This window comes from Periophthalmus magnuspinnatus, chromosome 8, assembly GCF_009829125.3.
Source record: "Periophthalmus magnuspinnatus isolate fPerMag1 chromosome 8, fPerMag1.2.pri, whole genome shotgun sequence".
Classification (NCBI taxonomy): domain Eukaryota; kingdom Metazoa; phylum Chordata; class Actinopteri; order Gobiiformes; family Gobiidae; genus Periophthalmus; species Periophthalmus magnuspinnatus.
The window spans coordinates 20,472,825-20,499,675 of NC_047133.1; the positions used below are offsets into that span (position 1 = coordinate 20,472,825).

General features: G+C 37.8%; 1 protein-coding gene across 1 annotated transcript; it reads right to left on the reverse strand.

Annotated features, from left to right (window-relative positions):
• Nucleotides 1-297: 297 nt before the first annotated feature.
• ccdc43 (coiled-coil domain containing 43) lies at nt 298-4,687 on the reverse strand. Its single transcript, XM_033970730.2, has 5 exons — nt 4,484-4,687; nt 3,289-3,382; nt 1,932-2,067; nt 1,782-1,837; nt 298-563 (listed from the first exon to the last, which is right to left on the reverse strand). The coding sequence occupies exons 1-5, from the start codon at nt 4,655-4,657 to the stop codon at nt 376-378; spliced, it is 648 nt and encodes a 215-aa protein (XP_033826621.1). The 5' UTR covers nt 4,658-4,687; the 3' UTR covers nt 298-375.
• Nucleotides 4,688-26,851: the final 22,164 nt, after the last annotated feature.

A 26,851-nucleotide genomic window follows, 5' to 3' on the forward strand; every position in this document is an offset into this window, starting at 1 on the left:
CACTTGTTTTGATGCATTTGGTTGTAAGTATCTCAGTGATTAGTGTCCCCAAATGCAGCATCACCTCTGAAGAGATCAGCTCAATTGATAATATAAAAATGCATTGTAGGGGAAAAAAACAACAAAAAAGAGCAGTATTTAACTTAAAAGCATAACTTCCTAATATGAGCCTTGACCATTTCCAGTTTTCTGAAAAGACCTTGTAAATGTTTTGATCAGTGACTGTAAATGGACACAGAGAAAAACATGTAGAGAACAGAACAGAGTATTTCTAATGACATACTAAAGGTGCCAAAATTTTAAAAAGAGCTTTGTTTTTATTTTCAGATTTGGTAACAAAATCTTCCCACATTGAAAGTGTCCATTTTGTTGGCTTTATCTCTTGCGTTCTCCCTTCTGTGTGCGTTTCTTCTCCTTCTCTTTGCGGTCTTGCTTGGCCAGTTTGTCCTTCTCTCGTTGCATTTTGTCCGTTTCCTTCTTCTTCTGCGCGTCCTCACGAGCCTGGTCTCTCTTCTGCTTCTGTCGGTTCAGTACCTCCTCCACGTTGGTGTTTCTGAACAAGGCTGGAGCCACTGGTGAAGGGAAAATGTACAAAATACACATCCTGCCCATATGGGATTTTTCTAAAGATTTTATTTAAAAAATATGTATATATTGCTAGATTTCAGATGACACATTCTATAAACGAATAATATTTAATACAGACTACACAAAAGAGGACCTATTGTGCTTGTATCTGCTACACAGTTATAATCTATGGCACTCGTGGATTATGTTATATTTGCACAGACATTTTTATTTTAAAATTTAAAATTGCAACATTTATCTAAAACGACTTAATAAAAGAAACAAGTTGGCTACTTTCGTGTTAGAAAACTATGGATAGCTTCACATTACACCAGTGAGAAAAAAATCTGCTCGTTTTTTTTTTTTCCATTTGTACCAAAATGACAACATGATGCTGCCGGATCCTACGTTTATCATTAATTAAGAAAATCAAATTTAACAAAGCAAAGCACAGAGCAATGGGTGTGTATTGGTGCTGGTGAAAACAGGGATTGATCAGATATGGCATCTTAAAAATAAGTGATCAAAGATTCATTCACTCCAAAAACAACTCTGAAAGGGTAAATGAGAAGGTGATACAATTATAATGGGTAAAAAGTCTATTCTGCATAATAGGTCTGCTTTAAAATGCAGATCTTTGTTGTAATATAGAAAGTTCAAGGGGTCCAGTCACTGATAGAAATGGTCAGAATTTACCTTTTAAATATTTATAGTGCACCATGTAATCAATAGAGAGAACTGACTCAGAAAACCATCAGTTGTCAGTTGTCTAAATATTATCAGATATAGTCTAAAAAAGCTAACAGTGCATATTCAAACTCTGAAATCTAATAATCTATTTTCAATTAAAGGTCTACTATGTAACTTTTCTGGTGATGGTCAGATACCTGCTCGTTTCCCAGATGTCACTGCATCACTTGGAATGTTCCAGCGTGTGGCATTAAACATATCTATCTTGCATTTATTGAGTTACAGGTGTAATTGCTCCAAAATGCATTCTTATAGTGAGCAGGGTCACGTCTCCACAGATGTGACCTGTACCTTGGCCAGGTGGCATCCTTATCTATATGGAGTTCAATAAGCCATATGCCATATTGTTGAACATTCTAGGTAAAGCAATAATATCTCCATGGAGACGAGAAGGTTATAGACCCAGAAATGTTCCATAATACACCTTTAGAAGATGCCTCTAAAATCAAATCTCAAAAGGATACATTTCTCACTGCAAGGATTTGGGTTTGCACTGGCTGCCTCCTCCTCTTCCCCTTCAGTGGAGTTTGTTAAGGAAACACATAAATTCAAATATGACATTAAAACAATAAATCCAAATGTGTCTTAGTGTTTAGAGCTTGAGTAAAGGATATTCCTCTTCGTCGGTCACATTGGCGTACTGGGCCAGCAGAGCTTCTTTCCTCTTTTTGGACTCTTCAGAAACCTCCTTTTGTTTCACCACGATTTGAGCCTGTTTTTCTATGAGGCTGGCGATGGCCTGCACCTCCACTGTAGACAAGTTTAGTGAAGCAGAGATATAGTTTATAAGCAAAGTATACGTTTAGACTTAGACAAACTTTAGTGATGAAGGAAGTTACCTGGTCACAGATGATCAATAATATGCCAAATAAAATCTATACCATTACAGCTGAATGATGACAAAAATATGCATGATGATTTTTTTCTTTCATACTGATTATTTACAAATTTCAATTAAATTGTGTCTAATTAAAAACAAATAAAAATGTCTTTGGATATTAATTTCCACAACATAAACAATACAGACTTTTTTTCTGTGGCATTTTGACAAATAGATTTAAAAAAAAAAAAAAAAAAAGGTCAATTATCTTCCACAAAAGAACTCTGCACGAAACCACACGTTTTTCCTCATAGAGAATTGCCTGTAGGTTTTTCAATTAAAAAGACCAAAGTAGGCCTGTAACGATAATTACTATATTAATTTACAATATATTTTGGGGCTCAATATTTATTGTGGATAGTTTCTTTGCAAAATTGGAGATATTTTAGTTATTTTAGGTGTAATACAAGACGATTTGTGCTGTAGAGGGTTGAATAAGTTGCTATTTCTGCTATTTGTTTGTTGCAGCTCAGGCCTTATAATATATAAAGCACTTTCAATATTATCATTTATAGCAATATAAATCTGTAGCAATATATGGAGCTTCAAAATTTGGTACTGTGGAAGGCCTAGACCAGGGGTGTCAATCATGCACCCCGGGGGCCGGATCCGGCCCACCTGTACACTTGATCCGGCCCTCAGCTGATTTGTAATAAAAATACATTCAGCAAAAATTGAATTTTTTTTTTTTTTCAAATAAATCGTAATTTTTAAGGTTCATAAAAAAAATGTAGATAAATATACCATTTTGTTGCACCCATTTTTATTTGTGCTAACTGTAGAATTAAAATAATAATAAAAATCTGAATTTCTTCCCGACGCCACGCAACGCATGTGCACTGCTCCGCTGCACCGCTGCTCCAGCTGCCGCTCATAGGTCCAGCCCCCTCGAGATCAAATTAAGTCATATGTGGCCCCCAGACCAAAATGAGTTTGACACCCCTGGCCTAGACTCAAGCATCTCATTGACAAATAGATTTGACACAATTACACAACACATCTACAAAACAGAAAACATACGGTCTATTCAAAACACATATCCAATATACAAGATATATGGAAGAATAAAGAAATCAAGTAAGCAAACATACCGTCTTCTCCATCTTGTTTTGTTGAGTTTCGGCTGCAGAAGTCTGTCCACTGTTTTATGATCTCTTTGCAAATGTCTTCCGTAATGTCCTCCTCCTGTAGCAAATACCATATTTCATTTTAGTATAGTGACATGTCATGCCACAAAGGGGCAGATCAGTCTATTGGCAATCCACATGATGTTTTGATGGTTCTGCTGCTTGTGTACTAGACCATTTCGTCCTTTTTTCATCTTTTATTATGAGGTCAAATTGTGCCATGTTAGGTGGGCACTCTACTCTGCACTTTTCTGCACACTGCAATACAGCTCAGCAAAAACCTTGGCAAAAGTAAAAGTATTTAAGTCCCCATTTAAAAGTGCACTTTAAGAGTAAAAAGTAAAAGTATTTCACACAAGTGTTGTAGTGATATTGATTTTTTTTTTTTTAAGTAACAGATTTTGCTAAGCAGTTGCAATACAAATTCATTTCTTTATTTTTTTTAATTAATTTTGTGTATTTATTTTGTTTTACTCAAAGCCAAGCTTGAACGCTTTAGTCAGGATGTTACCACGGACATGGTAAAAATAACCCCTCAATTAACATTAAAATTACTTTTTACTTTTCAGTCTAGTTAAAAAAATGTAGTGGAATAGAAAGTACAGATACCTGCTCTCAAATGCAGTTAAGTAAAAGTAAAAAGTATCCACTGTCCAATCTACTTAAGTAAAGTAGGGATATCTAAAAATTTTACTTAAGTACAGTGCTTTACTAGTACTTTGATACCTTTCACCATTAACATCCTAGTACAAGACTCAGTACAAGTACTTTCCAGTGTGAAATTAAAGTTCTAACTCTTTTTAGAAAGATATTTAGATTACACACTTGTTATCTTCTTATCAGCACTATCTACGCTATTGGTCTAATGAGCACCTTGAACAAATAAATAGATCAGAAGTCATGTCTTATCAGTAATATTAACCCACAGTATAATACTTGTTGTTGATGTACGATCCTCCGTCCCCAAAATAAATAATATATTGATAAACAAATAAAACCTAAACGAGTTATTTAAACTTAAAGCCCAGTTTATGAGTAGTTCTATAAAAACACAGCTGATCTCTGCTCTATCTCTGGATTGTCAGCTGAGACAGACAGCAACACATGAAGCCCAGAGCCAGGCTGCGGCTAACAGCTGCATGCCGCGGGAGATATTCACCAGAAAAGCGGATAAAATGCCCTGCAGAGCGTCCTCCTTCTCCTCGTCGCTCTCCTCTTCCTGCAGGACCCCTAAAATATACGCTCCATACACCTCCCGGTCCACTTCGAGCGATTCCAGCCGCTCATTTAGCCAGCTTTCAAACTCCCCGGTGCTGGACGAGGGCGCCGCCATCTTGGCCCGTTCGGGTCCTTCGAGGCGTGGGGCTGCCCTTCAAATTTGCCTGAATTTTCTTTCTTTTTTTTTTTTTTTTTTTTTTTTTTTTTTTTTCCTTTTCTTTTTTTTAACTTTATTTTTTCCCCCTCTAATAGTTTGTTACAGTTGGATTTTATTAGACTATGGTTGTTGTGATTTCTGTGATTTTCAGTCGTCCAGGTATGATCCATAGTAAAGAAAAATTCAATTCTGTCAGCTGGACAAACCGTTAAGTGAAGACGTTTCAGACGTTGTTCTGATTTGCAAAATCAGCTGCTGTAATTATTTATTATGTAATTTATTAAGTAATTATTTAACTATAAAATAATTTGAAATAATATATATCCCCTCTAATGGAACGTTACCGTTAAATTTGAACAGACGTTGATTGTTTTGGTAAACAGAAAAATAGTGGTATATATATGCGTTTATTGGCTTATATATGGTGTAATTTTAATGGAACTAGGCCTTTAGTCAGAATGGACAGGTTTATTGATTTTATGCGATCCTCATTACATAGTTTAAAATCAATGGTAATCGCGCATATCTCACCGTTGTGAAATAGGCCTCGTGTAGTAGGGCAACGTGGCCAGAAGAGGGCGGCATTGCACTACAGAAGCACCATCAAACATATCCAATCCCATAGGAGGCCTGAGAAATAAATACAAATGGAATACTAAATCAATTAATCTAGGTGTGTGCAATACGGTAATATTAGTCCAAAAATATTTATGTGTCCCAGTCTATTTTCTGTATTTTTTTCAGTCAGTAATTTCTTAGTTGTCCCTTCCAATGCAACAGACTATAATTAAGCATATTTCACAAAACGGTCTGATGTCAAAGAATTGGTCTTTAAAAGCAGAAAATCTTTGCTAAATCTTTAATGACTGAAGCGTGGCTCATTAAATTTCACTTCTGCAGCCAAAAGTGCGAGTGCGAGGCTGTCTTGGCAGTCACAGCCGACCTGGGACAGAGCCACAAATCCCAAAAGTTGGTGATTGAAAATTAGAGTTGGAATCTCCTACAGTTTACAGAGCCACTCGTGCACTCACTGTAGGCTCAGGCACCAGGGACATGCCAGGACTCCTCCAGCCTAATTGAAAATTGTCTTCCAAAAAAATCAGGATTTATTTTCAAAGCTATTGATCAAATGGAACAACACATCTAATACATAATTCAAAGTGACAATAGATCTATTATATATGAAGCAGCCCAATCTGTACATGTTATATCGAATGACTTAAGAATTAGGTGCGCTATGTAACCTAATTTCTTTGTATGTTTTTGTATGCATTTATGTGTATGTGTATTATGTGTTTTGTTAAGCAATGAAAACACAGGAGAAAATAGAGAAAAAGTTTAATGCCATACTGTGGAACATTTCAGGGAAAGCAATAACATCTCCAGGAAAGTTAGGTATTGCATTTTTAAGCATAACAAGTAGACATTTTCAACTGGTCGCCCAACACAGCTGTGGACTATACACTTTTTTTTTTTTGCTTAATTCACAGATTAGATGGAAAAATCTTTAAATAAGTGCAATAATTTAAGAGCAGCATTTACCAAAATTGGCTTGTAACATTCAAATTTTGATAGTTGCCTGTTAAAATTAAAGGGCCCATATTACGCTGTTTTCTGATCTATGTTATAATGTTGTTTCCTCATCACAAACAGACCTGGAGTTGTGATTTGTTTCATTCACACATGTTTAACACACAAACCCTGCATTTTTGGCTGAGTTCTTCTCTCAAACAGAAAATACTCTGTTCCACATTGTGATGTCATGTGGTAATACAGTAAGTGCTCCATACACCTTCACTACAATCATTATGATACTTTCAGACCTGGAATTGCCAATCTTTACTGAACTACTGCTACTACTGTGTTTTAAAACTCCACATACCTTCACTAGAATCATTTGGATCATTTCAGCCCTGGAATTGTTAATCTTTATGCAACTAAAGGTAAAAAGTACAGAGAGACCACTAATACAAGATACTCAAACATGTGTGAGTGAACCAAAACACAACTCCAGGTCTGTTTTTGATGAGGTAACAACATTATAACAAGGCTTAAATCTCACAAGAGTCAATTTAGCGTAACATGGGACCTTTAACCAACACTCATGTTCAGGTTCATACTCAGTCTTGTCCAGTGGGGGGCGATAGAGGACAGAGTCTACAGCTTCTCTTAGGGTTGGAGACATGACAGTGGTTTGAACTTCTTTAGAGTGATTGTAAATAGCTGCATGTGTTGAGATGTACTTGGGTTAAACAGTCTTTAGCAGAGCGGGACCCCTCTCTCCTGCCAGATGTGTCCCTCCTGTTTCATTGGACTCACAGCTGTTTGAAAACGACACTGTGTTTGTGATTTGCCTGGTGCAGCTTTTCGAGAGCCCTTTGTCAAAATGAGACGGTTATGAGTCCTTTGGGTTCACAGACTATCTCCTGATGTCAGTGTTTCAGAGTACAACACTGAAGGAGATTTCTAAACTCAAAATCCACTTTTATTTGCTTGTTTTAGGAACTGGATCTCAATGTTCTTTCAAATTACTGTGATCAGTGATATGTGTCAGTTTTGTCTCACACTGATAGGTCCAATCAGAGTTCAACCGTAAAGCTCTGAACATGGAAAATATTACAAATGAAATTGCAAAAAGTAGTGACAAAAAAAGAAAAAAAAAAGAGTAAAATTGTTAAAATAAAATAAATAAATTGAAAAAAAAAATTGAAAAAAAATGAAAAAAGTTTTTATCTTTTGGGAGCAATTTGTAAAAAAAAAAAAATGAAAAAAAATTGAAAAAAAAAAGAAAAAAGTTTTTTATTTTTTGGGAGTGGTGTTTTCAAAAGTCCATTTGGCTTCTACAACTCCATTGCACATAATAACTACTGTTCATCATACATATGCATTTTTTTTATTGATGCTTCCTAAAACTTGTTTCTATGAACTGCATATTTTTAACAAGAGCTAAATAAATAAATGAATACACACATAAAAATACCAATTACTTCACTTGCCATACTACTGTACCAGATGTTACAGATAATCACATGTCAAAGCTGGTTTAATCTTTGCTCTGTTTTCCCTTATGCCTCTTGTACATATTTTATATTTATTTTACTTTTATTATATCCATTTATACTAATCTGCAGTCTTTTCTGACACTTTTCATTTTTGCTTATTTAATTATTCAAGATTTATTACCATTTATTTGCTATTTCTTATTAAAACTCGTAATTCATGGGCTATAAAATCCTTAGTGGGTCAGTATAGTTTGTCTAATGTTTAGCTTCCTTCCACCTTAAATTTAATGGGCTCATATTACGCTATTTTCTGATCTATGTTATAATGTTGTTTCCTCATCATAAACCGAATCATTTGCATCATTTCACCTGTGGAACTGTCAATCTTTACTGAACCAAAGGTAAAAAGTAGCTGTTATATTGAAAACTACCACTTCATGACATCACAAGGTGGAACAGAGCATTTTGAGCTTTTTGATGCAGACAGCCTAATAACAAAGGATGACTCAAACATGTGTGAATGAAACAAAACACAACTCCAGGTCTGTTTTTGAGGAGGTAACAGTCAAATATAAAGCTCACAAGAGTCAGTTTTGTGTAATATAGGACCTGGACACTTCATTATGGCGTCACCGTGCTCCAGTCTCCAGCCCTGTCTTAAACGCAGACTTCCATCGGCTCCTCCACAAACCGTCTCCTCACTGCTCCGCTGTTGCCCAGAGCCAGAGACGCTGCGGGGGGGCACACGTGGAACTGTGCTCTCTATTTTAGAATACCCCCTTCTCCCTCGCACAAACGCTCGTTCAACAAGTTCAGCTCAGTTCAGGTTGAGTTGACAAGATGGAAAGTTGGGTTTGTGCTTCATGTTTGTAATTGTAGGTTAGTTCAGTTTTACTCGTGGGGTGTCACATATTCGATTAGATATTCATGTTGGTGGCTCGTTGACGACTGCTGCTCTCGCGTCACGACAAAACGTTAACGTCAATGGGGTCTTTCTGTGTGCAGTTTGCATGTTCTGCCCGTGTCCAGGTTTAAAGACAGAGGATGCTTTGGGACTGTGGTCAGTGGTGGAAGAAGTACTCAGTTATGTTATTTAAGTAAAAGTACAGATACCAGAGCAAAAAAAACACTCAAGTAAAGTAAAAGTATCACATAAAAACATCTTCGTAAGTAAAAGTATAAAGTAACTGTTTAAAAATGTGCTTAAATAGTGTTTTGTGTAGATTTTAAGATGTACTAAAGCTTCAGATGTAGTGATTTTGGTACAGATTTGTCCTAAATTTTGTTCAATAGAAAAACAAAAATTGAATCAGTTGTTTTTTCTAGCTGTTTTTATTTGTATATTTTTGCTCAAACTATGAACTTGTTAAAAATAAACCCTTCAGGCTTTTCTGCAGGTCTCAAACTATAATCAAAAATACTTTTACTTTGCAGTCCTGTTCAAAAATGTAGTGAAGTAGAAAGTACAAATACAGACTCCACCACTGACACTTGTCCAGTCGCCTGTTTCTTGTGTATTTTGGTCGCTCTGCCAGTTTGTTCACTGTTTAACCGTCTTATTTTCTAACTTTCTGTTGCAAACCAATGATTTTGTTAAACCCGTGAGGTGCTGCTGCTGCTGTGATTTTGGGAAATATCAAAAAGTGAACTGCCAATAAAACAGTACACCAATTATTCCCCATTGAGATTCTGCTACTGTTTTACCTGGAATGTTCCCCAGTATGGCATTTAAACTATCCATCTGATAAAAGTAAAATGAAATCCTTTGAAAAACATGCTTTCCTCTCCATGGATCTGACCTGTAATTTGCCTGGTGCTGCCACTTACTTGTCTCCATGAAGTTACAAATAGCTGGAGGATCCTTCACTAGAAACGTCACATTTGATAAACTGACTTCTTGCAAGAGTGGCTCAGTTGGTAGAGTTTATCCACTGATCTGAAGGTTGCTGGTTCGAATCCCGCTGTCTACGTACACTGATGTATGAACGTGTGTGTGAATGGGTGAGTGGATTCTAGACGTAAAACACTTTTGAAGGTGGAACAGCGCTCTATAAAAACGTGACCATTAATCGTTGAGTCAGTGTAACTTTATCAGTACAACAATAACATGCCCTATATTATATCTGCATCGCTGATATTCGGGAAGAAGAGGCCTTTCCAACAGGCTGGAGCCGTCCCTCCTCCTCCTCCTCCTCCTCCTCCCGTGTGTCCGTACATCTATGCATAATGCTGTTGCTTCTCTTAGCTGTGCGTAGCTTTAGGAGGCCTGCCCTATTTATACTGAGGGCCCGTGGATTGATGCAGACTGACAGAGGCCGGGAGGTGCTGAGTGGGTGGGCTTCACATGCTGCCTTTGCCTCATATACACACACATACACACGTACACACACACTTGTCGCTATGTCCCGCTGCCACCAGCCGCACAAAAGCCCTGCAGTCTCAATGTGCAGTGTCCTCTCTCTGTCAACATATCCCCCTCTCTCAGTACTAATGTGACACAATATAACCAGCACCCAACAAGCCCGACGAGCCCGACGAGCCCGATGAGCAGGCAGAGCAAACAGCACCACACTCCAGCGCTCAGTATGTGAAGATTCTAAATAAAAACATTCATATTTAGATTTAGAGTTTGATTTTGTACTAATCTACTGCACTTTTGTTTAATCTCTATATGCTGCTCCCTACAGGCCAGTTTATACACAGCAGTAACGTGTCCTACCACAGCTCTGCAGATGACACTCAGATCTATGTCTCACTGCAGCAGGTGAATATGGACCAGTGGATTCACTCACTGCATCCAACAGATCAGTGTGTGGATGTGAAACAACTTTACCCAGCTAAACTCAGACAAGACTGAAGTCATAGTCTTTGGCCACAGAAACATAGAGAAAGTGTCAGCAGTCACCTCCAGTCTCTCTCTCTAAAACCTTCAAATCAGGCTAGAAATCTAGGGGTAATAATGGACTCAGATGTGAACTTTAACAGCCACATTAAATCAATAACATCTGCAGCTTTTTACCATCTAAAAACATTGCCAAAATCAAAGGTATACTGCCTAAATCAGACTTGAACAGACTAATCCACATGTTTGTCCCCAGTAGGTTAGACTACTGCACATGTGTCAAATTCAAGGCCCACGGGCCAAATGTGGCCCTCCACATCATTTTATGTGGCCCTCGACAGGGTAAATTAAAAGGTATGATGGTCTTAAAATGTCATTATATCAGGAGATACAGTTACACAGACATATTTTTACATCTAGGCAAATGGATATGTAATATTTGTAACTTGAATAACTAATAAATACAGAAACAGTTAATTAACAAGTTAAAAAAAGTAGTTTAATTTATTTTACATCTGGCCCTTTGAGGCAGCCATTTTTCTGATGTGGCCCTCGGTGAAAAATGTGTTTGACACCCTCTCCAAACGAGCCTTAACACAGCTGCAGTACATCCAGAACACTGCTGCTCGGGTCCTGACAAGAACCAGGAAGTATTTCACACATGTGTGCTGTGCTCAGGTCTCTGGCTCCTGTGGCTCAGAGAATAGACTTTAAAGCAGCTCTGTCTGTGACAAATCTCTCCATGGACCAGCACCAAAGAACATCTCCCACATGTTAGAGCCACATGAACCATCTCACACTCTGAGGACTTCAGGGACTGGCCTCCTGCTGGTGCCCAGAGTCAGGACTAAACATGGGGAATCAGTGTTTCAGTTTTATGGAGTTAAAACCTGGAACAGTCTTCCTGAAGATGTGAGACAGGCCTCTACTCTGACAATGTTTAAATCCAGGTTCAAAATGGTTCTGTTTAGCTGTGCATATGACTGAAAGCTGATTTTTATTCTGCACTCTTCTTTTTTTTAATAATTTTATGATAATGATTTATGTTTTGACGTGTTTGCATTGTGATTTTAATGTCTTTCTTATTGTGTAAAGCACTCTGAATTACCCTGTGTACCAACTGTGCTACAAAAATACACTTTTCTTGCCAATGAAAAATGAATAATAAAAATACATGTTTTGAACGGCAGATCTGACCTACATTCATTCATTCATACTTTTTCTTTATTTTGTTTGTTTGTTTAGTCTTTGTTTAGGTTCCTATTAATGTGACTGTTTTGTTGGCATCTTCTGTGTGAATAGCCAACCTTTTCACACAAACATTATTATGAACATCCAATGGGCTTTAGCTGCATATGTGAGTAAAAATAATGTTCATTTTACCAATTAAAATATTCCATTATAACAAAATACTAAAATACAACATTTTCTAACTCTAGTCTTACTAAACTACTTACATTGAATTCTCAGAGCACAAATATAGCCACACAAATGAATATTGTTATCTCAATGACTTAAATTACAATGTTACATAGCCCACACACACTCATATGAAACAGTGTGTTTATATATAGTTTTATAAATGATTTTTCTGTTTTAATCGTTACATCCTACTCAAACCACCATGGTCTAAACATAATACCAGCTCTGACTGTATGTTGCTCTGGTTCTGCCCACACATAGACACTAATGTAACAGACCTCCTCCTGCAGTTTCTCAGTTTAGCACAAAATTAGCTTGGCCGTGCAAACAGAAGGACCATTATGAACACGCTGCGTCCACACCGAGGCTAAAGTACTGTTTAAATACAGAATACATGGCTCTGTTATGGCATCAGGGTATGTTTAATCATATCTTTAAAATGTTCAAAAATTCAGCGTTTTATTTTCGTAGTTCCTGAAATGTGTTGCCTTATTGTTGAAGAAGGAAAAATTGGAGAATGTGTAGGTTTTTGGGTCCAGGTGAAAGTTTAAATACCATCCATCTCTAACCATCTTCCAGGGTTGGATTTAGTAATGTGCCGTGCATGAACGAGTCGGCTCTTTTGAACGGTTCTTTAAAGTGAATCACATTTTTTCAAAGAGCCTAAACTTTTTCTTTCTAATTTTTCTGCATTTTTACACTGATTAACACTGAACCAACACAAGGATCGGCACAGAAGCAGAGCAGGCGACACAAGTGAGAGATTTGTACAGAAAAAACATGTTTGACATCATAATAAAAGTTAGTTTTAAAATTATTATTATTGTACTGTAATGTTTTGTTTAGATTTTGAATAATTGCAAAGGGTAAACACACTCCCACTCTCAGTTTGAACCATTTAAAACATTTCTCTCTGCGATTAGTCTGTTGTTAAAATGAGTTCTCACATTGGCTTCTGTCATATAAATAAACACTAAAAGAGCCAGTCTTTTGAACGGCTTTTTGAAATGAATGGATCCAAAAGATTCGGATCCCATAAAAGAGCTGAAAGTCTCATCACTAGTTAAGTTGCGGGGACAGCACTATAAAAAGGTCTGCTCAGACTTGCTTTCTACGCATAATTGATCCAGTTTTTTCAGTGTGTCAGGCGTCTCTTCTCCTCTACTTGATTTGAAGGAGCAGGAGCTCTAACCCGAGCTCCTCTCGTGTCACCCGACTCCTCACCCATATATTTAAAGGAGGCCCTGACCACTCTGCAGATGGAACACTTTTGACCGCTTGTATCCAATTGATTTCAGGTAAAAGTTTGAAATGTGATCATGACTGAGAATGCACAAGTTGCAGTTGGAGTCTTTGTTCACTGATCCAAAGGTTGACGGTTCGAATCCCGCTCCTGACATAAAAAAGGTACATCATTAGTAGAGTGTGCCTGGAAGGTGGAAAAGCAGCAAAGAAACATGTTTTTGTGATGCTGTATTTTAATAGCTAAGGTTACGACGAGACACGAGATTGGATCCATGAGACTGAGACCAGACGAGACTTTTACACAATTTATAAGAAACAAATTATGCAAAACAGTTTACAGTCTTGGACTCACAATTTTTATTTACTTTCATATTTAGTTGTCATTATAGCACTGCTTTTTGGACCTACAGATTCTCAATACATGTGACTCACCAGCACTTAAAATATTACACACAACAAAATGTAAACACAAGTGAAAAATCTTTTAATTCATATTTCTCATGTGTGCACAATCAAATGGCAATTTTGTCTTGCAAGATCTTGTCTTGACCTGACTAATACCATTAACAAAAAATTTAAATAGCAGAAAATATCTTTATATCTGTGGCATATTCATTGGTGACATAATATACTTGTGTAAGATCTCTCTTTCCATTAATTATGTTTGAATGGTCAGATTTTTGTATAGCGCTTTTCGACCTTCAAGGCACTCAAAGAGATTTACATCAAGGAACCACTCACACATTCACACAACAGTCTACGCAGACACTGAGGGAGAGGTGGGTGAAGTGTCTTGCCCAAGGACACAACGACAGCATTCATCTGTGGGAGCTGGAACCGCACCGCCAACCTGTGGGTCAATGGATCTGACCATTCTACCAATTATGTTTTTTTGTTTTTATGTTGAAAGCGGGATTTGAATCTCCAATTTGGATCACTGGATGAACACTCTACCAACTGAGCTACTGTCGTCCAACCATTAGTATGAACTGACCACTTAAAACCAGGTAAAATCCAGTATTACCACAGCTGCCCCAAACATCTTTCCTATTTATCGTATGTAAACTATTACCCTTGTCTGACTTTTTCCATGATCACAATCTGCTACAAAGCGCTATTCACTTGTCACTAGCCATATCGATATACCTGACCGCTGTATTTTTAAACTGCCATGCGGCTGCAGTGCTGAAATACAATCTCTTTCCCTCCCGTGTCTCTCTGGGGTTGAAGAATTAAGTTTGGCTAATGGGTGAGGGAGTAATCTAGTTATGTGTAATGAGGACTCCTATTAGCAGTTATAGGTTTAACAGGTAAAACGTGCCGTCGGTAGCAGCGTGGACCTCCCACATTACACTCTCCAGAGGCACTAAACGTTCACAGGCTTTTTAGTGTGAATCGTAGGCAATTAAAACCCTGCTATGTGAATGAAGGCTGATGAATATGTATAACCAACGCTACGAAATCCGCAGAGATCATTATGAAAAAACAGAAAGACCATTTTGACAGCGGCTTTTTTAAAACTTCCTCCCCTTTGTCTGGTCTGTGTGTGACTCCGAAAATGGTGGCTTTTTGAAATTGCTATCTCTATGCTATCCAGGTTGGTGAACTTTTGTGAACTTTAACCTTTGACACTAGCGCTGAGAAACTTCCTGTCATGAATTTTGGCGCTTTGCCTGGTGGAGCGTGCCAGTCGTCGTTTCGGTGCCAAAGAGGTGCATGATGGGAATGGGGGACTAAGAGCAGGAGACCAGACAGCCAAGAAAAGAGAGGGGCAAATATTTAGCGGTGCACTCAGGACAGCCACTTCAACCATTGATACTGTCCATGTCTCATCTCTTACTCTCTCGCTCTGTATTCAACCGCACGGATTTCATTTCTTCACTAATGTCTAGGGCTGGCCACAGATGGGGGGCTAAATTGAAGCTCGGGTTGTATAAAGGGTGCACAGGGACAAGTTTGGTGGATTTGGAGACACAATAGGAAAGCATAAGGCTGTATTAGCAATTACATTTAAAGGTTTTAGCATTTAAATTTTTCCACAGCTGAGTTCCTGTCTCATTTGAATTCACAGACAGTCTCGCCTGGCCATGACAATGTGCCGGCATCCAGGCGACTCACTGTCCAATGTTGTGGCATCTCACAGGCAGCTCGAATAAATAGGCCCAGTGATTGGTGATTGGTTGAAATTGGTGGTTTTATTTTCCGTGAGCAATGAAAATGTTCAAAGTGCTAAGCGTAGACTGTATAAAGTGGACAAAGTGAGTGTGACGTCAACAATAGCGTTAAATTAAGTTCATTGAGGCTAGCAGTTAAAAGGGTAATACATGGTGACGCCTTTTTTCCAGTAACTATAGTGTACTGTAAAAGCCGCACTATTCTTTGTCTAATTCTTTAATCTCACAGAAGGCAATATGTACCTTTGAGTTGTTTTTATTTTTTTTATTTAGACGTCATTCATTTTATTTCACATGTCTATTGTTTGATTGTCCTTACCTGTGCTCAAATACTAATGTAAAGGCGCTAAGAAGGCCAAATGTCCAACCAGACTGACATAAATGCAAATTGTACCTGGGGCTTGAACCCAGGGCTGGCCCCAGCTTTCAGGGGGCCCTAAGCAGAATGTGTCTCTGGGCCCCTTGGCAGTGACTGTACTTGGGCTCAGCTATCGGTGACTCACATTATGACCCTGCTCTCATCACCTTGTCCAATCGTGTTTCTAGTTATATGACCAAAACACTGAAATGTTTTAATGTAACTTTTAAAACAGAGATTTAAAAGTACCTCAGAGGCTTCAGCGCACCTCGGGGGTGTAAACACAGAGCTGCCGACACTTCTGTCTGGTTCAAAAAACAAATATAGGCAACAGATATTTGGCTATTATATATATAAAAAAACAAATGTAATCTTTATAGAGGGATATTTAGGCTGCAGTAAACACTCTAGCACTGTTTCCAGTAGAACTTTACATATTATACTATTTTATATACAAATGGATGGGCTCTTGGGGGCCCTCTGGTGCCCTTGGAGCCCTAAGCAGCTGCTTAGTCTGCTTATAGGCTGGACCGGCCCTGCTTGGACCTCAGACACTATTTGAGCATTGTTACCCCATTGCTCTGGACACACAACTCACAAAAAACTATGTCAGTAGTGGGACAATTTGTTCACTGGTGCAAACGTAATAAACCAACATAGACTTCTTGAACTGTTTTGGTTTTATTTTACAGATAATTTCATATTTCATATTTCCTGAGCAGTATCTATGGCTAGTGTAGCATTTATAACATTTATAGTAAAACTGTGCTTACCCGGGGCCCAGCATGTTTATAGTCTTCTTAGTTCCAACTATTCAACTCACTGTCCATGAGTAAGTTTCAAACCAAAACAGAATACACACAGCATACATAGTGTAAGTAAAAGAAATGTTTTTTTTTGTAGATCTTCGTGGGTTTAAAAAGTGATGAGGTAGCTGGATTCTGCTGCTGTACGGTTGTGCCCTAAACTCCGAGCGCTGACATTTTGTTTGTGTTCTGTCCGTGCCGAGCTGTGATGACACATTGTTCAGGCTGGAGGAGTTCAACCATCTGTCTCCAATAGAGTGGTTACTCCAGTGTCACCATGTCTGCAGCAGCATATTACATCTTATTAGTACCAATACCAGCTCTGACAACTCCTATCAAGAAAACATGCTCCTCTCCTCCTAATTGTTCCCCCCAGGCCCGCTGTGGTGAGGTATTGACAGGCACGCACTCCTCAGCACATCGCACTTGTGCAAAGGGCCCCCAGATCACATGGACATGCAAGATTATAATTTGATGAGAGTGGAGAGACAGGATTCAGTGTGAGAGGGGCTATTGGGTGTCAGGAGTTAAAAGTGATCCATGTAAATTGATTTTAGGGTAAGTATACATTACTTATCCACAATCACTATGTAACTTAAGGAACTAGGCAGGTCTTTATACAAATTTCCTGTCTCATCAAATGAAATGAGGTATTGGCCAAATTGGAGTGTGTACTTCTTCTCAAACCGCCAAATGTCATGGTATCGGACAAGAAAACATAGCAACGAATGGGGCAAAGAGCAGTGGTTGAACGTAGTGAAGTAAAAGTTGTAAAGTGCTGTACTTAAGTAGAATTTTTAGGTATCTCTACTTTACTTAAGTACATTTTTACAGTGGGTACTTTTTACTTTTACTTCACTACATTTGAGAGCAGTATCTATACCTTCTACTCCACTACATTTCTAAACTGGACTGAAAAGTAAAAAGTATTTTTTCATATGATTTGAGGGTTTATTTTTACCATGTTCGTGGAAACATCCTGACTAAAGTTTTCGAGTTCAAGCTTTGACTTTGAGCAAATGAAAATAAATACACAAAATTCATAATTCATACTTAAATACTTTTAGGTAAGTAGATTTTTCATGTGATACTTTTACATTTATTTGAGTAACCTTTTTCCTATGTATTTGTATTTTTACTAAAGTAACAAAACTGAGTACTTCATCCGCCTCTGGCAAACAGTGAAGAGACATATCTGCAGATTCCAGGGGCAAAAACTCATGATGTATACGGTTGCTGTCTATAAAACATTCTGCTTCTCCTCGGGAAATATTTCTTTTTAATCCCTGTACTTATCGACTTGAGAATATAATGTTGTAGTGTCCCTATTTTGACCTATGAAACTGTGAGAAGCACCCACTTCACAGTTGCCATGGTAACAGACCTAAGTAGGAAATGTTTAACTTTGGCTACAGGGAGACACATCCTGGCACCTCCCAAAGGCTCATCACACCAGACCAAAACTCCATCATAAGATTTATGGATGCACATTCAAACAGGCAAAGACACAGTTGTTTGAAAGTTGGATTAAACTTTGGAAAAAACTTAAAGAACTACAAAGTTTCTCCTACAACAGAACACTTGACAAGAAGTAATTTAGATAAACATTCATTCAGATAAATGTGCTATGACCAAGACATAAATAAAAGACACTGTTGTTTGATGAAACAATCTCAGCTCGTGACTTTCTCCACAGACAGAAGAGGGACAATGTAAACTGTTCATGCTCTGAATATTGTCAATATAGTTTAATGTGTTAATGTGAATATCTTTATTTGTGTAAAACTGGGTTAATTGTTCATAAAGCTCATGTGAGTGGAAATTCACTGAACTCTCCTCATTAGGGGCGGCTCCAGACATTTTTGGTTGGAGAAGCGAAGGGGGCGCTATGATCTTCAGTGAGGGAGCTTTGTTTTATTGGAGTCTCATTTGGAACAATATTTTTAGTTAAGATTGGATATGCTATGAAAGTGGGGCAAAAATCTTTGAGACATCAGGAACTATTCAGGCTGGAAACATTCTGCTCCAGGTTGTAGGCGCACACATCACAGATCGGCTTAATCAATGTAGACTCAACACAGCCTTAGATAACTCGTGGGCAGTTTATCTGATCTTTAATCATTCGATCCCAGACTAGAGATTCACTCACTTATTTGTATAGTTCATATTTAAATACTATCTGTTTAACTTGGTCAATACATTTTTATAAACTACAATTTCCTTCATGAACAGCGGTGTCATTTCCAGATATGGGTCAGTGATATGGTACAAGTATTTAAGAACCTTCAGAGCTTTAAAAAAATAAAAAATAAAAAATAAAAAATAAAAATAAAAATAAAAATAAAAATAAAAATAAAAATAAAAATAAAAATAAAAATAAAAATAAAAATAAAAATAAAAATAAAAATAAAAATAAATAAATAAATAAATAAATAAATAAATAATGCAAGACAGACAGACATAGTGGTGATAAAACATATCAAGACATACCGAGACATCACATGGTTTGTAGACATAACACCTATTTACAATTGTATGCGACAAGTTTATGTGTGTGTGTGTGTGTGATATTTCCGTGATTTTGGAGGGGGTAAGGGGGGGACAGCAGAGGAGAATGCTAGTATGAGTAGTCTGTTAGTGAGAAAAGAAGATATAGAGAATGTAACTGGGTCAAAATTAATAAATAAAATAAGTAAAAGAAAGGAAATAAAAACATAACTTTTGTTGAGTGGTGCCCCCAAAACTCTTGCTCTAGTCAAACCCAAACACTCACAAAGGCCACGTGAGTCCTGCTTTAACTTAGAACTAAACTTAATCCAATTCTTTATAGGAAACTACCCTTTTATCTCTACAATGTTAGGCCAATTCTCCAAACTGAAAAAAGTTGTACCTAAAGTAAACATTGATAAGTCCACCCCATCTCTTGAATGTATTTTGCACATGCTTTGATCCCCCATAGCCACACTGCATTCAACCAATCACTCACATTCTGTTTCTATCGCCAATTTGGATTCACAAATTCACCTGTTCTTTCATATTATGCATTGGAACTATGGGCATGGGACACACACACAAATATCAAATGGTATGAAGTTAGTTTGTTACAGCCATATTCATAATCTAATAGTGACAAACCAAAATACAGATGATGTGAGATAAAACTTGAAACCACAAGCTCTATGTTATCTTTGTAACACATGTGCCTTGCTCTTGAGTGAGAAAACCAGGCAGACAGAGTGAGTGTTGCTGCGTAAAGGGCACCTGGATGATACCGAGCTATAGCTGTCAATCACCGCCGCCCGGGTCAAACTGAGCTTTTCAGTTTCCTCTGCACAATGGGCCTTGTCTGATCCAGATATGCCACTGTCTGTCACATCCACTCGCTCATATTCTGTCACTTTAGCCTGAGCGCTAGGTTGAGTCGTTGCGGTCAGTGGCAGTGCCATGTGCTGTCAGATTGGTATCTCCATTCAGGTAGAATGGGCTCCGTTCATGATACCTCCCAGCTGTATCGCGCCCACTTCTCACTGCTAACATCCCCCGGGGAAAGGCAGATAGCAATCTCCAAACCAAAGCTAGCAGCTCGCCTCAAACGTCATATCTGTAGTAGCTCTTTTGATCACAGATTAGCATGTCACAACCCTGGATAGGTCAGACTTTTCCATAAAAGAGTTTAAAAGGCCACGGTACAAAGAGCTGTGTGATTTATACGGCTGCGGACAATGTGGAAGATGATTCAAACAGATTCAGCTATTAAAGGGCCCATATTACACTATTTTCTCATGTATGTTATAATGTTCACTCATCAAAAACATATTGGTATGTTTGTTAATTGTTAAGTTTGTTAAGTAAAAAGTAGCTGTTAACTTGAAAACTAGTGGTTCATGACATCACAAGGTGGAACAGAGCATTTTGAGCTTTGGAGATGTAGACAAACTAATAATAAAGAAAGAAAACACAACTCCAGGTGTGTTTTGGCAAAGATGACAACATTCTAACATGGCCTAAAGCTCACAATAGTCAATTCTGCATAATGTAGGACCATTAAAGGTTATAGCAAAGAGGAGCAGAGTGACCAATGAAAGAGCATTTGGTCTTTTTCCTCTCATACACTTCATCAATACCCTCGTCTCATGGGACATACGGACATGCATGATTATAAAGAGCTTTTGCAGATGCATTATGGGGGTAATGGGGTTGTGACATCATGGGGGAATCAGCAAACATCGTGGACATAATCTACTTGTGTTTACTTCCTTCTGTATTGACGATGTTTAACGCTCAACGTCCAATAGTGTGGGATTTATGCAAAAGAATGGAAAAATAATACGTAAATGTACTATCCTGTTTAGTCTTTCTGTATGTAGTTATTATTTTTTACTTCTAAATACATTTCCTTCAGGGAGTTGAGTGGACAAAGGGACAAAGGCTAAGTTTCTAAAAGAGTGAAGGACTCTTAAAAACCAGGACAATGAGCTATTTTCATGTTACCAACCTCCATTAACCTGAAAGTAAAATGTCTTTAGTTTGTTTTTTCTGATTACACTGTATGAAGAAACGTTTGAGAAATGTTGAGCAATGTTAGTGAAGGAAGTGTCCAGAATATGTTAAACTACCTTTAAACTGGGTGTAACTGCGTCTTGCTTGGTATAAAGTGCTTCTCTCCTGTACTGTCTGTTGTCAGGATTACTGTCAGTGTCGGGAGGTAACAACGTAAAAGTAGTAAAGTGCTGTACTTAAGTAGAATTTTTAGGTATCTGTACTTTATTTAAGTGCATTTTACAGTGGATACTTTTAACTTTTACTTCACTACATTTGAGAGCAGTATCTGTACTTTCTACTCCACTCCATTTTTGGACAGGATTGAAAATTAAAAGTACTTTTCATATGATTTAAGGGGTTATTTTTACCATATTCGTGGAAACATCCTGACTCCAGTTTTTGAGTTCAAGCTTTGGCTTTGAGAAACAAAAATAAAAACACAAAATTCATAAGAAAAAAATAACAAATTGATGTATATTGTTTCTATTGACCAAAATATGGATCAGTTTTGAATTAATATCACTACATTTAAGACTTTTACACATTAACAGCACTGAAATACTTTTAATTTTTTTATGTGATACTCTGTACCTGTACTTAAGTAACAAAACTCCAGTGAGTACTTCATCCACCACTGGTTACTGTAGTATCTGCTGTGTTACTTCCAGCTTCCCTTTACCTTTTGCACCAAGAGTTTTTCTCAAAGTCTCTCACCAATACCACACAAATCGTACTTTCTACAACTGTTTCATGATCAAGTCCAATTTCCTTCCCTGCCAATTACAGCGACTTTGATGTCGATCTGTGAATGGGGTGAAGCGTGTCTCCTCCGTCGCCCCCTGGCTATAGAGAAGAGGGACTACAAGCTAATCAGCACATTTTACACACAAGCAAGATAAAACCCGAGAAGGGATTTCGCTCAGATCTCAGCTGTCAGGCAAACCTGCTCAAAAGGAAACAGGAATACTTCTGGCAGCAGCGCTAATTTGGTGACACTGGTTGTTTCCTGAATTGATTAAGTTAATCCTCCACTTGTTCCAGCGCTTGTAAACACAGGGCTTGATCTGGTGATCTTGAAGGTCCCATTGACGCACGCCACAGAACCACGCCACACATGAAGTCCACACTGCAAAACCCCATTATGAAGTATGTGGATTTGAACTACTTCAGTTTGGATCTGTTGACAGTTTGTTTTGTCTTTCAATGAAACTTAATAGCCCATTTCAAGCAGTAAAACATGCTGACTGCCTGTAGTATTTTACAAATTTTTCAAATTCACCTCTTAAAATAATTTTGTTTCCAAACTGGCAGAAAATCTTGAATTGAATACTTTAAAAAACTGGGGCAAGTCATTTGTTTTTCCCTCAAATAATATATTGTAAAAGCAGCAGATGAGTCTGTTAGCTTTGATTAGTTGAAAGGTTTTGTGAGAGTTAGCAACTATACAGACTGGAACATGCTCTACTCATAGTCTGCACACAATTCACTCTCTTTTGAAAAACAGTCACCCCTCTCTCTGTAACTGCTGCTGTCAGGATTGTCATCTTTGTCTTAAAATGTTCATATTAACCCACTCTACATGATCCTGGTATTATTATTTTGATTTTGTGTCCATAAATCAAGATATGAACATTAACCTTATTTCCCTGAGGCTGCTTCCGCTAGTGTTTGCTACAGGTTTGATTGACAATCCAATGGTCAACAGCCACACTCCAGATTGGCTCTTTGGTTGCTATGATACTCATGGTTGAAATTCCAAATATGGAACTTGACTCCAAATTCACTCCAATAACTGCTCTAGCCTCGATGAGCTTCATTTGACTGGAGCTGAACGCTATGGGTGACGTCAAACTCACTTAGTCCACTTCTTTATGCAGGCTATGGCTCTACCTGATTTTGAACCATGAGTGAAGAAAATTTTTTAGTTTGAACAGTTAAGTCCGCCCATAGAGTTTTTTCTCCCACTCTGACATTAAACCATGACTGAGAAATAACTCACCCATTTCACAGTGTCCCTGGCAGTTGCTTTGTTTCAGTTCTCACGCAACAAAACACCCTTTAAAAAGCAAAGGTGAAGTCTCATTTTGCTCTCAAGCCGATGATTTTACATTACACTGGATGATGTAATGTAAGCAACAAGTAAGAATGAGGCTTGGAAGAGGCCTTACCTGTTGTGTCTTCAGAGTTCACCTGGCTTGGAGGAGGAGGAACACTTTTGTCCAGAGGGTTGTTACTCACCTCAAACTGACACAGGATCTGCTGGCCTTGATGAGTGAGTGAGGTGAGACTTTTGTTTAAGTTACTCCATTTATTCTTGTGTTTTATCTGCTCAGTGTTATTAAATTGCCCCTCCGGATTAAATAAAGTTATACTGATCGATTGAATGACTGATAATAATAAATAAAAAAAACTGTTGCAGGACCTTTAAATACACCTCTGCCATTCGTGTTTTGCATCAGGTAAAAAAAATGTTTAAATATAGAAACCAATTTGAAAAACATTAGACAAAATTAAAAAAAAAACTTAACTAGACAAATGTATTCAAGATTAAAATCCTGATTTCAGGTGTTATTTTTTGCCGTGTCCACACATGCCCCAACATCTTGTCCCCGTAACCTCCTCCTCGTCAGCCGCGCCTCTAATTAGTCAGAATTAAGACAAATGCCTCGGCCTCCCACGATCAATTGGTATCGATCGGGCCCGCACCGGCCGCTGCCATGGGGCCTCTTTCGCCCGCCAGATCATTTATATCAATCGTTTTTGTTTTTCCGAGCTTCCATTTTCCCATTCTTCTGTCCTCCTGATGCAGTACTGGTCTATACAGGTCTAGTCTCACAGATCACTGCAGGGGGAAAGTGCTGGTGTTTGTTCAATTGGATTATTAACAATGAGATACATCCTGGTGCAGAGATGAGCAAGATAATATTGAAATTGTTGTTTTGAAGAGAGCGAAATTAGAACGTCAAGTGTTGTATGTAAACTAATATGTTACTGCGGATACTAACATGGGCTGATTAAAAACAGAAACTTGCGGTGTAATTTTCCAAACAAGGGTAGGAGAGGATATTACTTTTGAGAAATACTTTTTTTTTTTTTTTTGCTTTATATTTGAACCTCAGCCTGTACACGTGCACATGTTGGGATAGTCATGTTATTTTTTTAAAGATAATAAAATTTCCGTTATATGTCTCGATATTGTGGCCAAAGTCTGATATACTCATGTTGATATAAAAATATAATTAAAACATATGGTAAGTCCCGCGTATTTGATGTACTTTTAATGATATTCTTTTGCAAATAGACCATTTTAATACAGATATTAGTACACATTTTAGTAAATTTTGATGGATTTTTATGCAATGAAAATCCCCTCCATATTCTAGCAGTGTTTTATCCTGTGATGTCCTAACAAGCCATTGTTTCCTGGCCCTCTGCCCTCTCCTCTCTCTGCCGCCCGTCTCCTGGTGCTGCCTTTATTACTGTTGGTGTTGTGTGGAAAAGGCAGTACAGTGTTCTCCGCTCTATTGATTTATTCTGTTTGGACCAAGTTAAAAATGTTATAAAAAGATGTGTATCAATCTTTTGTGTAACCTCTGCTTTATTAACTGCCTGCTGTCTCCAGATGGCTCCATCATTGTGATATTTGTGTGGATGGATCATGGGCAGATAAATGTATTAATAAGATGGAATGTTCAAAGGTAGTTAAGAATATGTTGCATGTATTTTTGGACTGAAATAATAAATTAAAATGTTATTATCATTTAAAGCAGACCTGTGTTTGTGCCTGCGGTATAGTTCTAATCTATGACACCTATATGGATCATTTTGGTATAATTTGCACATTTTAAATTGCAATATTCCGCTAAAACGACTTAATTAAAAAGGCAACTCTGGTGACTTTTGCGTGGGAAAACTGCAGTGCCCAACGGGAATAAAGAGTTGGCCCCTCCTATGGACAGCTGCAGATCACACATGCACGTTTTTTTTATTTCTACCAAAATGGCTACGCAGTGCTACCCAATTCTACGAGTGTCAATTAAGAAAATAAAATTGGAGAATGAAGTGAGTACAGAGCAGTGGGCATGTACTGGAGGAGGTGAAAACAGGGATTGAACGGCAATATGGCATCTTAAAAATAAATGATTAAAGATTGCTCAAACATGCACAAATCATTCTAAAAACAACTTTGAGAGGGTAAAATAAAAGATGGTTAAAATCTTGGAAAAGTAGGACTGCTTTAAATTAATTTAGAAGGGAGAAAAAACTCCTCGAACCTTGACCCAAGCAATCATATAAATTACTGTAAATCTGTAGTGGTTTTAAGCCTGAATGTGTAGGTCGCCTGGTCGTTCATGACTATATGCTTTTTCAACAGTGTAGAAGTGTATTTTGTGTCTTCTTGACAGGTGGACTAACCGATCTGAAAAACAAGTAGCCAAATCAAACATTCCTTTGCGTAAAAAAATAAAATAAACTTTACAAATATCTGCCAAATCAGTGTGCGAAGTATGAACTCTGAAAATTTGATAGGAAATTTGAAAATGATTTGATGTGAACTTCAACTTTTCATCTAACATTTTGCCTCATGATGAATCAAAACCGTTTTACGCTGTTAGTTTGTTCCTATAACAACTAACTATACCGAGTGGTTGTGTGTCTTTGGTAAAACCTTGGACTTGTGTATTTTAGGAACAGACGTGTGAAGGAGGGATCAGAGCAGAGACAGACAAAGCATTATCTCCTCTTGGCTTCTCCATCCATTGTTTCCTGGCTTCTTCTCCTGCCTCATTGTTTCAGCTCTAACCTGTTTGATCATTTCTTTGTTTTTTCACTAAGAGCCACAAATCCAGCACATGTTATTCACAAAAGATAAAAAAAACATTGTATTTTGGTCCAATGGAAGCACCATATTGGCTTCTTCATGTTGTCATCCAACATATGTGGAAAGGAAGGTGTCCATTTTGTCGACAATTGCAATATTGTGTTTTACGCTTCTCACAGGTGATGTTATGATTTGATGTACAGCATATTGCCTGAACAGCCCACACACCACATGTCTGAACTGGAATTAAAAGTAAATGTGGTTCTATGGCTTTGGTGTGATCCACTTGGACCAGTTGCATTGGTTGATGAAGGGTTTTTTGAACACTCCAAAGACATAGCATTTACATAGCAAAATCCACTCAAATATCCACAAATATCCCAGTTACATACGACATTCACACATTAAGGGCAACTTTTCTGGTATAAAACGACCACTGTGACACCCGAGTAACTAAATACTGTAAAAAAATAAATAAAAACAAAGTAAAAATAACCGTGTGAGTGTATCTCTCTGGTATACTGTACATACCTCAAAACCACCAGCCTCCTCAGCTTTGGTTTTTAAATCTTAACCAGAGGCATCAGAGTCTAAGCCGGTTGAGCTTTTGTTTGAGAAAAAGCCTCCCCGACGGCAATCTCTTCTCTTATTGCATTGCTGATGTCTCTGTTTCGTTTAAGTGCAGAGTTACCTGTGTTGATATGTGTTTGGATGTATTCAAAATCATTTATTACGATCATAATTTAACCTGAGTAGCCATTATTTTAACAGATCATTTTTTCAGACCAAGGTTTTGTTTGTTTTCTTAGCTGACAGTTTCGACTGCTCACTAGTGATCTTCCTCAGAGTGGTCACGTGATGTTACTGTGATGTGTCCGGTTGGCTCATTTAAACAAGTTTTGATGCTGTCTTCCTACAGGTGGAGGCTGGACGACAGCG